Below are 13,499 nucleotides of genomic sequence, written 5' to 3'. Positions count from 1 at the left end.
ATAAACCGCAAAGCTAAATTTTGCACTCTTTCTATTTTCTTGATTAAATATTTTTGATGAGGGCTCCAGATTAAATCCGCATATTCTAATTTTGGTCTGACAAGAGCTTTGTATGCTGTTAACTTAACGGTTGATGAAGTACGGCGCAATTTCCGTTTCAAAAATGCCAGCTTTTTTAGCGCGTTGCTGCAAACGTTTTCTATATGGGGTTCCCAACTTAAATTGCTTGTGAGTGTAACACCTAAATACTTCACTCGCTGGGTTTTATGAATATAAGAATTATTAATAATATAAGCAAAATCTAAGGGTTCTTTCTTGTTGGTAAATGTAATAGCTGCCGTCTTCAAAGTGTTTAGCTTCAGTCCCCATGTTTCACACCATACGCTAATTGAGTGCAACGCTTCATTAAGTCTTACTTGGTCGGAGTGATGATTTACTCTAGTATAAATAACACAATCGTCCGCAAACAACCGGATCTTCACAGGCGATTGAACAGATAAATATATGTCATTAATATAAACTAAGAACAACAAGGGAGCGAGAACTGACCCCTGTGGCACCACTCAGTGCACTTCCAGTGTACCAGAAACGCAGTCTTTAACAGCAACGTATTGTTTTCTTGAGGACAAATAAGATTCTATCCAACGGATGATATTGCGTTCAATGCCCATTGAGAGCAGTTTAGTTACTAAATCGGCATGCGGAACTACATCGAACGCTTTGGAAAAGTCCAGAAACACTGCATCGATTTGACCCCTCATATTCAGCTCATTCATAAAATCATCCGTTATCTCAGCTAACTGTGTTATTGTGGATAAACCAGCCCTAAATCCATGTTGATTTGCATGAAGTAAATGGTTATTCTCTAAATGTGTTATAATCGCTCTAAATAAAATATGTTCTAGCAGTTTACAAGTTGTGGATGTTAAGGAAACTGGTCTGTAATTATTTAGTTCTAGAGGGGATCCAGATTTGTGAATCGGAACTATCCTTGCAAGGCGCCAGTCATCTGGTATCACACAGGATTCTAACGATGTTTTATATATTACATATAAGTACTCTGCTACCCAGATTGCGTATCTGTTAAGGAAAACATTAGATATTTTGTCAGGACCTGATGACTTTTTTATGTCTAGATTACGTAAAAGACTAAGGATGCCGTTTTTGCTTAAATCTACTTCGGGCATCGGATTACGAAGCGTGTAAGGTTGCAAGTGCGCGTGCGATGCGTTTATGGTAAACACCGATTGAAAAAAGGCGTTAAATTCATTAGCAATGGTCAAAGGATCGTCAATGCCTGTGCCAGATGTTCTGATCTCTGTGATGCCGCTTTTATCTTTAGATAAATATTGCCAGAATTTCCTTGGTTGCTCTGACATGAAAGAAATCAATGTGGAAGAAAAGAACTGATCTCTTGCAGCGCGCACTTTATCTTTGAAAGTGCGTACTAGACTTGCAAGTTGTTTCCTGTCACCCCGTTTTCGAGAGCGTTTTATTTTGCGTTTCTGATGTATCAGATTACGATCCATCCACGGGTACTCCCTGTTGATGCGCTTTTTCTTCAAAGGCACGTAGGTGCTTTCACAGTGCATGACTATGTCTTTAAACTTTGTCCACAGCACATTAACGTCATTTGTCTCATTAAAGGAAGGGAATAAAGTATAATAAAGGGAATAAAGGGAATAAAGGGAATAAAGTATCTGTCTCATATATCGTTGGACACCTGAACCGCGCCGTAAGGGAAGGGATAAAGGAGGGAGTGAAAGAAGAAAGGAAGAATAGGTACCGTAGTGGAGGGCTCCGGAATAATTTCGACCACCTGGGGATCTTTAACGTGCACTGACATCGCACAGCACACGGGCGCCTTAGCGTTTTTCCTCCATAAAAACGCAGCCGCCGCGGTCGGGTTCGAACCCGGGAACTCCGGATCAGTAAAGCGGCTGCAGCGTCCATTTTCAAGGCTATATGAAGTTTATCCCGGTTATCTCGAAATGGGAGGCAAATATGCGAGGTCTTAATACCGGGGTTCCTTTAGCCTAGGAAGGCTTAGACTGATTAGCATCCTTCTGCCTCTAGTGCACTGTGCACCCTAAGTTCTCTGAGCACGCTTTTTTCCTCGAGTTCATGATTCAAGACGACAGCTGTAACGCAAGCCCAAAGAAAGTGTGCACCGAGCATGTAAAAGTCGTGTTATGCGGCTTTCTTCACTGCAGTCATAGTTTGGAAGGACTTGTTAACATAGATAATTTAAACGTAATTCCTATTTTAACAGCGTCGCTCCTAGCGTGGGCGTTCGCGTAGTATCGGGTGACCCAACCCTCCCTCTTCCTTTCAACAAAATTATCGCTCGGCAAATGCGCCTGAAGAGTCAAACACTCTTGGAAGGAGCATTAAATTGAGTATTCAATCGCTAAGAACGTTTTCTTAGATGGCGTCTTGACTGCGTAATTAAGTTATTACGACTGCGGCAAACGCAGCCTGCAATACTTAACACCACTGGCAGAGTAAACCTTTACTGCTGTGCCACGCTTGAAGAATTTAGGTGTTTAATCTGCTACCGTGATCAATTTGTTCTTCCAGGCAAAAGCACTTGCAGGCAACAAAATAGAGTCAGTTGCTAAGGTGCTGCCTCTTCTTATGTGATGCAGCCGAGGCATGGTGCAGGCACGTTTTCCTTTTCTTGTACTAGGTAGGAAGGGGGCAGTAGGTAATGACATCGACCGCTGCCTGTTTTGTAGCGATAGCTACATTACGGTAGCATTTCGAACCTTCAGCGTGGCGGCGCCGTGGCGGTGAAGGCGCCGCCACCGCCACGTGGTCACGTGGTTGGTCATGTGGTCACTCTGCAAGCTGTAGCTATCGCGTCACTCCAGGTTTAACCAGAGCTAAAGCACCACCAATTTTTTCATTGAGCACCAAGGCTCCCACTAAAAATGATTTATGTGGCTTTGCTTAACTGCCCAGAGATCATCTTTTGCATAAAAGCTCTATAGACTGGGCTATTTGTAGCAGAGCAGCTGGGCAGCTATATGTTGCGCTGCCAAAGTGCTCGCACACTGAAACCATGAACAGCGGCATCATGACGTGCACTGCAGGAGCACAGGCTGTCATAAATTGTCTATTCATTTTGTAGCACGAATACATGTGCTTATCCGCTTCACAAGTGTTGACCCACTCCGCCGATGTGGCATTTCTAGAAGCAAATGTTCGAGATTGCATGAAGCATCAACGGATTACTTAAGCGGTATGCAAGTCAGTATAGATCGCTCCACTCTACATGTCTTCGTAATATTACTTCTGACAACAACTTCCAGGGGTAACACAGCCCTTACAACCGGCGCAGCCTGGCGGTTTGCCTCTTCACTTTAAAATATTGCCTCAGCACCTCAGGGACCTGGGCTACGAAACACATATAACTGGAAAGGTGAGCCTCTTTCTCAGTGTACTCTTGATGTACTTCTCCGCTTTGTACGGCGAACCAAAGTGATTTTTGACCTTATGCACAGAGCGTGTTGCACATTTCCATTTCCTTCAAGGTTGCGCTTTTTATGCCTATCCGGAACGTCACCTTCGCCACTAAATATTTATAGCGAAATGAATCATCGGAAAGTATTCGTTCCCAGGTTACTATGAAAAGAAATTCACTACTTATAAAACGTGCATGCTAGCGACACACACAGAACACAGAATAAATGGTAGCACATGAATGTATTCAGCAGTAAGGAAAAAATTATGCCGACATCGTAATGAAAACAAACAACTGAAAGGAAGTCTCTAGGCAGCGTTCAGAAAGCCACATCTCCTTGTTACTCATAGACACTCTAGTCCTGCGAATGCAGGAGTCACGCCCTTTTGGTGGTGCTGGATGTTTTTTTTTTTTTTTTTTGGGGGGGGGGGGGGGTTGGGGGGGGGCGCAATGGCATCTAGGGTCAAAGAGCTCCAAACACGTGGCTTTTGGCAGGCTCACGCTAAAATCACCCTCTTTTTCTTTCAACATCGCATGGACTTACTTATTCTGTGATAGCAAATAAACGTACGGCACAAGGCGTGGTATAGTTAATGAAATAAAGGTATATTCTAGTACCCTCCACCGACTCACTGAAATATAACATCACATTTCCTGTATAAAAACAATTGTGCGCTGAATTGTCATCTTAAAACTGCACCCTTCATTTGAACTGATTTGTATTTTCTTATTAATTCGACTGACATTTGCAGCTTGCATCACATTGCCTGTATAAAAAAAAATGTTGCGCTGAATTGTCATCTTAAAACTGCACCCTTTATTTGAACTGATTTGTGTTTTCTTATTTATTCGACTGACATTTGCAGCTTGCTTTTGAAGAAGGAGACAGCACAAAAATGCGCAAGCTATTCATGATATGTGGGGCGGTCGCTACTTTTCCGCAGCATTCTATCGTCTATTACGGACCGTTCATATCGCCCACTGGTAGCAAGAGCTCCGGTCCTTTTAAATGAGTACGTTCAAGGCTTATTCACTGAAGGGAAAAGAGGACTTTGCAAACAGTTTTCTCCACCTCTGCTTTTTTTTCTTCCAGCGTCTAAAATCTGCACCGAAGAGAGAATTCTTGTCTCATGTAAAAAACAAAATTACACAAGATTCAGCGCGGTTACGCCAAATGCGAGTTTGGTGCACTAGCGCTTAATTTTTCGCTACGGTTTCGGTTCGAATGTCAATTTTTTGTCGTCTACTGCTTCACACTTATAGAGCGCTGGCGGTCCTCAAAACAGTCGGGGCACATTGGAGCAGCGGTAAAGAGATGCTCCACTGCCCTGCGATGGCATGTGTTGCCACTGGTGCGGCTTGTGAGAAACAGATTGCTGATCCCGAAGATTCTCTCACCGACGAGTCATTGGCTGAGCTGCGATCTGCTGCAGTGGGCAGTTTGCTCACAGTCTGCTGGGCAGATGTGGTTGGGTTCAAAAGGTCAAGTTATCTAGCTGGCCCACCTGCCACCTAGGTCACAAAGATGGATTGCACAGACAAAGGCCCAGCGGCTGAGCGTAAGCTGTAGATATAGCGTACTAAAACACACTGTCGTAGAACCTAGTGGTCCTACAGTACAACTGTCATATAGTTATTAATCGAGGGTTTGCGACCTGCAGCATCAAGACTATCGGCAATAGCGTGCCCCTTATGAAAGTGTCCATCAACGCCTTTGCCACAGTGTGATTTGCCCTCGATGCGAATTAGTTGCCTAGCAGCTGAACTTGGATAAAACTGGAGAAAGGAGCAGCGAATGCCCTTCAGATAGCACCTTCTATCCAGTGGCGGTGACCGGTTCTCGTGACATCTTGATTAATCCGCTCAATTCGTTGGTAATCTCCTTATACATGCAAGCCCACGTAATGTCACGCTAAGGGGCGCAAGGGAATTGTGGATGACATCATTATAATGGGTCGACAACATTGGTATGAGGGCCTTTTTAGACTGGCATCCGCTCCTTTAGCCATCAGTTTTATTTCGTCGTTGGGGAAGTGGCCTCTGGCTCCTCGTGTGGCTTAATGCATACGGGTAGCTGTCGTTGGCCGACCTTCGCAAAAAAGGCCGGAGAGAAAGCGTCAACGCAAAAATAGGGTCAAGGCTGGCGAACTAGATCGCCTTAAAATACTCACTAAAGATATTCCTTATTAATTTATTTAAATATAATACTTATTAAAGCTGAGACATCAAAAGTGAAAATAATACACCGTACAAATAATGCAACAAAAGATTTGTGAAAACAAATATTGTAATTTATAAAGTACGAAAAATAAAATTTTTTCATTTGTATACATTTGAAGACACAGAAACCTATATCCTCAAAAATAATACACTAAATTACACAAGCATAATTAAGACAACAGGCTTCCAACGTTGAATTCTTTTTAAGGAAGCAGAGCTTTCAGAGCGTTGGGCGGCAACTTGCTTCGGTCATCTGTAGCGCATAAAAAGTCGGAGTATATTAAAGCGTTTATGGTAGCTTTGTAATGTGCTGGCGATTATTCATGATGATTCCTCATTTCGATGCTTGAACTTGTGCTGATATATCGAGGCTCTTTTGTTTTACCAGTGGCATTTAGGATACTCCACCGTCAACTACACGCCTACGTACCGGGGGTTCGACACCTTTTTTGGCTTTTATACCGGGCCAACAGACTACTTCCACGAGATTATGAAAGACGTACGTATTCAACGGCGTTCCGCAGTCTACTTGCGCTTTTGCTGAGGGCGACTGGCTGAGACACTAGAGTAATCGTGTAGACTCGTCATCACATTCTACCTTCCGAGAAATATGAGAAGGAAGGCATGTGTGAAATCCAAGGAAAGAAAGAGCTTCCCGCTGTAGGTCACGCCACCAGCCAGGGCAGTCGCAGCTGTAAGATACCAGGTTGTCTTTCTCAATTAAGTTTTTTTTTCCTTACATGGCACCGCCCGTTTCCCCATGCTGCCATCTACGAATGCGCAGTTTATGAAGGCGGACATTGCGCATGTGCAGATCATATCAAGGGCCTACGTGCGGACATACACCAGCACTTTTCAGGCTTAGTGACAGTCCTCCTTACCGGAGTGTGCCGGCCTCAAGCGGTTAACCAGGCCTGTCTTCACCTGTCTGCACCTCTTGGTGCAAGCTAGGAATTAGATTCTGGCGGAAAATCGGGCACATGCCAGAGACGCTAGTACATTATTTTGTGCACTTATCATTGTTTTGTTTTCGCCAGAATCCTCTGTTGCGGCAGTTCGCGAGAAGTCCCAAAGCACTCAGTAAAGCAAGCGGTGGCAGTGAGTAGCTAGCGTTAGCTACAATACTCTTCAGGGCGCCGATTTCCTGTTTGAGTTATTGAACGTGGAATTCTTGTCACTCTGAAAATTGATAATCTATGTGATATATAACTGCTACTTATGTCTATATAAATTTGGTGCTGTGTGTTCCATTAACGCCGAAGAGCATAGCAAAGCCTTTTGTAAAATGAGCGGTGAACCTTAACTGCATGAAACATGGGCAACCATGCCAAAAATGAGTCAGTTCTAACGCTGTTAAACCGAGTATTACGTGCGAAAGCACTTGGTTTTGATTAAGTATGATTCTTGCCTAAGGACTGTCTTAAGTGTCATTCGAATTCGCTTGAACCTTGCCTAGATCTTCATCTACATCGTCCTCCGAGACAATTCCTTTTAAATTTTCCTATCACGTGACCTTTCCTTACCTACATCGTATCCCAGTCATTTCATCTCAACTGGTCAAGAGTCAAACGTCAAGGATGAAATGTTGAGGCTTCAGAAACCCATCGGCTTTTTCAGGATTTGTAGTGAAATAGTGCTATCACACACCAAAAGCTATTGATCCCTGCGCAGAGCTGTCTGTTGACTACTATGACGAACCGCTTGTAGGTGGCACAGAATATAAATATTCGATGAACAACCCGAAGAGACCCGGTCGCTACCAAAACACACACCTGGTGTTCTCAATGCAAACCATAAAAAATTTGTTGCGTTAAAGAAAAGAATGTTTGTAGGGCAATAGGAATCCAATATTGTTACAGCTGCTGTGTCTATCCTATACCCAAAATGGCCCTCACTGTTGCAGAATTAATGCTTTGACACAACAAACCGACAAACAATCCACTTAACGCAGTAAACTTTACTAGCGGTTTGCTCCTCTGAAAGAAAGAAAAGCGGTCATATTTAATCTCCTTGTGCGAATTTTCTAAAGGTACTTGTGCTCAGTCAGGAATAGTGCACAACACATAATGCATAATTAATGAAACTGTACAGCGCAATACAAAGACCGAAGTAAGAAATCTTACTGTAACTAAAAGATAAATAAAAATGCAGATTAGAGAGGCTAGGCAAGAGCATGGTGATTAACTGAAAAGTTGTAAGAGGGACGTAAAGGTGAAGAGAAAGGTGACGATTAACTGGAAAGGTGCCGAGGAATGTAAAGCAAAAATTGATAAAACATAAATGCTGTCTAAGGCGCTGAAGGTCACAGGCCTCCAGAGGAGAGGCCTGCACACCTTCAGGACTACCGAATGCTGCAACCTCAGCAGAACAATACGGCTGCCCTTCTCTGCCAAACATAGCGGTAGTTACACAACGCAACGCACACCGCGAAGCTATTGGCAGCTTTCAGTTGAAGTTGATGTGGATGATCAAGGTAGATATCTAGACTTTTTCTGAGACCGATGAGGCAAGGTGAGCCATTCTGGCCACTATTGAAGAGCTACAAGCACCGTACTTAACGCGTTCGTCACCTGCAGAGCATTTCGTGCAGCTGCGGTGAGCAGGCTAGAAAGCAGCACATGGTGTTCACAAGGAACATCACTATTGCGGTGACTCTCGTAATCGAAGTGGACTGGTTCTTGGTATAGCGCCCGACCAGTCAAAGGCTCAGAACATGTGGAGCGTGGTACCTCCTCTGTCACTGAGGGTGTCCAGTGCTTCAGTTTCGGTCAGCAAGTCGATTGCGGGTCTATTCCTTGGATCAGGGTTTGGCCTTATGCTTGATTAGCTATCGATAGGCTCGCGACCTAAGCGCCCAGCACCTCCTCGGTAGCTGTAGGTGAATGAAACTGCAGTAGAGACGGTCGAAACACATCTGCTACAACCGTCCCTGCTTCGTCGGGCATATAGCAATCGTCCTTTACACTAGCATGTTGAAGGGGTGCAAAAGATGCAGATATCTCTGGACCATCCCTCGCAGTGACCGCCGACACTTAGAAGACCTTAGACGAGGATGACGATGTCCTCGCACCTTAGCGATGGCCTCTCTACGTGTGCAATTGTCTTTTATTATTTGTTTAAGTATCGACCGCTCCCTTTCGGCGAGCACAACCTTTTTGAGAAATAGGCATGGGGACCACTGCAGCTGGACAACTGCCAGGCAGGCATCACCGCTGTGAGGCTCAGAACACCGTGGACACATGATGGAAGTTAAGAAGACAGCTGAAACGCAAAAGCCGTGAATGTCCTGAATGCTTACATGATATTGTCACGGACGCCGGTAGGACGTTCAATCCCTGGCAGAACAGTACCTGGCGAGCACACTGCGCAGAGCGTAGCCGGCAGGGCCTAGCACCGAGCAGAAGAGGACGAAGTCCGGCGCGCGACAAAGGTCGAAGACAGACCAGCGTGATGGCTAAACTAAGTGCGGCATTGCCCCTCCCCTCTGGAAAGGCATCGACTCGATGCCTGACAGTGAGGGGGCGCCACGTGTTGGTGTTAACAGAATCCCAGGCACCGAACGCGGTGAGAGTTGTCCTAGCGGGCATGGTATGGCTTGAGTCTTGCGACGTGCACAATTTCGGATGTCGGCGGGCGTCTGGAAGAACGAACACTCTCTTGCGGGCGCACTTCATACGTAACGTCGTTGAGTTGGCGGAGTACCTCGTAGGGGCCGAAGTAACGGCGCAAAAGCTTCTCGGAGCGACCGCGCAGACGGATGGGGCTCCAAACCCACACTTGATCGCCAGCCTGGAAAATGACTTCGCGGTGACGGAGGTTATAGCGGTGAGCATCGACTTCTTGCCGCACGCAGATTCGTTGCCGAGCCAGCCGGCGGGCAGCCTCTGCATGGCGAACGAATGCATCAGCGTCGGCAACGGATGGGCGGGCAATATCGGGCAACAACATCGTGTCCAACATAGTCACGACTTCACGACCGTGTACCAAACGAAATGGCGTGAACCCCGTCGTCTCTTGAAGGGCAGTATTGTAGGCAAAAGTGACGTACGGAAGGATTTCGTCCCAGTTCTTATGGTCGTCGTCGACGTACATAGAAATCATATCAGCGATAGTCTTATTGAGGCACTCGGTTAGGCCGTTGGTTTGCGGATGGTAAGCTGAGGTCTTACGATGGCTTGTGCCACTGAGTCGCATAACTTCCTGAGTAAGCGTGGACGTGAACGCTGTGCCTCGGTCAGTTAAAACAACATAAGGGGCGCCATGGCGGAGGACTATGCTGATGATGAAAAAGTCAGCAATTTCAGCAGCAGTGGCGCGGGGAAGGGCTTTCGTTTCACAATACCGGGTGAGGTAGTCGGTGGCAACCACAATATACCGGTTACCCAATGATGACGTGGGAAATGGGCCCAGTAAGTCCATGCCGACTTGGTGGAAAGGAATTCTCGGCGGAGCAATGGGTTGGAGCAAGCCAGCCGGCTTGAAAGGTGGTTTCTTCCGACGTTGACACTCGCGCCAAGTACGTACATAACGCTTGACAGTCGCAGAAAGCCTGGGCCAGTAATAACGGTGACGAACTCGTGCCATCGTTCGAGAAAACCCGAGGTGGCCGGAAGGAAGCTCGTCGTGGCATGCCTGCAAAACGTTGTGCGGAGCGCCGTTGGAACCACGAGCAGGTAACCAGAGTCCGTCGGGGCGAAATTTCGTTTGTAGAGGACGCCATCTCGCAAGCAAAACGACAAGCCACGCGCGAATAGACGAGGCGGTAACGAGGCGGTACCCTCAAGATAATCGATGAGTGGCCGCAATTCCGTGTCGTCCCTCTGGTGTTGAGCGAGGTCGGACGTGGTCAGAGCACCAATAAAGAGGGGGTCATCTTCGAGGTCATCAGAGCTGGACGGGATAGGAGCACGGGACAAGCAGTCTGCATCGCTGTGTTTGTTGCCCGACTTGTAGACAACTGTTAGATCAAATTCTTGCAAGCGAAGGCTCCAACGAGCTAGCCGGCCCGAGGGGTCTTTAAGGTTCGCGAGCCAGCACAGTGAGTGGTGGTCACTCACGACCCGAAACGGGCGACCATACAAGTAGGGCCGGAACTTCGTGATCGCCCACACAACAGCTAGGCACTCCTTTTCAGTGGTTGAGTAATTGGCCTCGGACCGAGACAGCGTGCGGCTGCCGTAAGCAATCACACGCTCAACACCATCTTGCCACTGGGCGAGGACTGCACCGAGGCCAATGTTGCTGGCATCGGTGTGAAGTTCTGTATCCGCCTCCTCGTCAAAATGGGCAAGAATGGGCGTTGGTTGTAGGCGTTTGCGGAGCTTTTCGAAGGCGTCCTGCTGTTCCTGTGCCCAGACGAAAGGCTGATCGTCTTTTGTCAGCCGTGTGAGAGGCTCAGCCAGCCTGGAGAAGTCTTGCACGAAGCGTCGGTAATATGCGCAGAGGCCAAGAAACCGGCGCACAGCTCGCTTATCAGTGGGAGTCGGGAACGCAGCTACAGCAGCCGTCTTGTCGGGGTCAGGGCTGACACCCTCAGGTGTCACAATATGGCCCAAAAACTTAAGCCGTTGGTACGCGAAGTGGCATTTTTCGGGTTTTAGAGATAGACCGGCTGATCGGATGGCCATCAATACTGCACTCAAGCGTTTGATATTTTCTTCGTAGGTCGCAGCGAAAATAACCACATCATCAAGATAGACGAGACACGACTGCCATTTGAGGCCAACCAGGACAGTGTCCATCATTCTTTGAAAGGTGGCAGGAGCGGTACACAGGCCAAAGGGGAGCACCTTGAACTCGTACAAACCGTCAGGCGTTATGAACGCGGTCTTTTCACGGTCACGTTCATCGACTTCGATCTGCCAGTACCCACTGCGTAGATCAAGAGAGGAAAAGTATCGGGCATGACGCAGGCGATCGAACGAGTCATCAATTCGGGGCAACGGATAAACGTCCTTTTTAGTAATCTTGTTGAGGCGACGATAGTCGACGCAGAATCGGAGAGTGCCATCCTTCTTGGCGACCAGCACAACGGGCGAAGCCCACGGGCTTGTTGACGGCTGGATAAACTCATCGCGGAGCATTTCCTCAACCTGCCTCCGAATCACCTCCCGTTCTTTCGCAGACACTCGATAGGGGTGGTGTTGTATAGGCCTCTCGCCTTCATCCACTACAATGCGGTGTTTAGCGACCGATTTTTGTCGAACTTTAGATGTGGTCGCAAAGCAGTCACGAAAAGAGTCGAGGATCATGTGGAGGCGGTGTTTCTGATCGGCGGTTAGGTCGGGGTTCACGTCAGTCATAACGGGGGCGTCAGACGTCGATGCATGGGTATCGTTGAGGGAGCAGGCGCAGTGGGAGACTGAGTCACTCATTTCATCCAAATAGGCTATGGCGGTTGCTTGCGGCAAGTGGCGGTATTCGGCGCTAAAGTTCGTAACAAAAAGCTGCGTTCGCAGTCCGCGGAGGGAAGTAACACCCCGCGCAACGCAGACATGTTGACTCAGCAGTAACGACAGGTTACCTTCCGCAACCCCGTGAGGAGTGCGTGGGTTGGAGCATTCCACCGTAATAAACAAACTGGAGCGTGGTGGTAGCGGGACATTGTCATCAAACACGCGAAAAACAGGCCTGTCGGGCTCGCTGCTGTCGGCTATGGCACAATGAGGTGAGAACGTCACGACAAGTTCGCGGAGGTTGATTATCGCACCGTGTTCATGAAGAAAATCTAACCCGAGGATGAGGTCCTTCGAGCAATGAGCCAACACAGCGAAGCAGGCAGTGAAGGTGACACCACGAATCTCCATTCTAGCGGTGCAGACGCCAAGCGATGTCACCAGATGGCCTCCAGCTGTCCGGATGTGTGTTCCAGGCCAAGGTGTCAGTACTTTCCTCAGGACAAGCGTCAGACCACGACTCATGACGGAGAAATCGGCGCCGGTATCTACGAGAGCAGTCACGCGGCGGCCATCAACGATGACCGAGATTTCAGCCGAAGCTTGGTCACCGTCAGAAAAACGCTGTGTGAGGGAGGTCGGACTAGGGGATCGTTCTCGCGGTCGGGTTGGGGCGTCAAGCGGAGACGTCTCCGTTCGTCGAAAAGTCGTCGGACTTAAGCGTCGTTCAGATTGTCCAATTGAGGCGTCAAGCGAAGAAGGCGTCTCTGGGCGTCGAAAGGTCGTCGCGGCGTGGGGTCGGAGGTCGGGTCGCATGCTAACGTCGGTGAGCGGAGGATGTTCGTCATTATGTCCGGTGACGGCGGCCCTACCTCCGGGGGTCGCCGTCCTCAGTTTTCCCGGCGCGGGCTGGAGGACTGCCGGACGTAGGACTGGCGAGCTGGTGAAGAAAACCGTCGAGGCGACGGTGACCTGGACTGACGTTGGGCAGTGGGTACAGGTGGTACGTTGGCCGCTGGGTACTGATCGATCTCGCGGGGTCGTTCACCATAGCGCGGCAGGGGTGCGTGGGGCGAAAAGCCGCGCAGGCCAATCCGGCGGTACGGGCAGTGACGACGGATGTGGACTGCTTCGCCGCAATGGAAGCACAGGGGCCTGTTGTTCGGCGTTCGCCACATGTTTGCCTTCGTGACGGGTGGGCGGTCGTCTGGCAGTGCTGTCGTATGCGGGAATCGGTGGGACGGCGCGGTAGGGGCAGGAGAGTAGAACGCCGGCGGTGGTGGCGCAGGACTTCGCAATGTCTCGCTGTATGTCATCACATAGGGCGCTGGCGGTGGCGGCGGTGGAGTGGGCTGCACCGTGCGGCGTATCTCGTCACGGACAGCCTCCGAGATGGCGGTGACACTAGGAGGCTGCTC

General features: G+C 48.4%; 1 protein-coding gene across 1 annotated transcript in view; it reads left to right on the top strand.

The window, feature by feature from the left end:
- Positions 1-13,499, top strand: part of LOC144134283 (arylsulfatase B-like) — a 42,629-nt gene that overhangs the window by 14,125 nt on the left and 15,005 nt on the right. Inside the window, exons 3-4 of the mRNA XM_077667232.1 lie at positions 3,326-3,424; positions 6,075-6,185. Of these exons, the coding sequence (XP_077523358.1) occupies positions 3,326-3,424; positions 6,075-6,185 (210 nt within the window). The remainder of the gene's footprint in view (positions 1-3,325; positions 3,425-6,074; positions 6,186-13,499) is intronic.

Source organism: Amblyomma americanum, chromosome 5 (assembly GCF_052857255.1).
Source record: "Amblyomma americanum isolate KBUSLIRL-KWMA chromosome 5, ASM5285725v1, whole genome shotgun sequence".
NCBI classification, from domain to species: Eukaryota; Metazoa; Arthropoda; class Arachnida; order Ixodida; family Ixodidae; genus Amblyomma; species Amblyomma americanum.
This window is presented reverse-complemented; position numbering and strand designations above follow the sequence as displayed.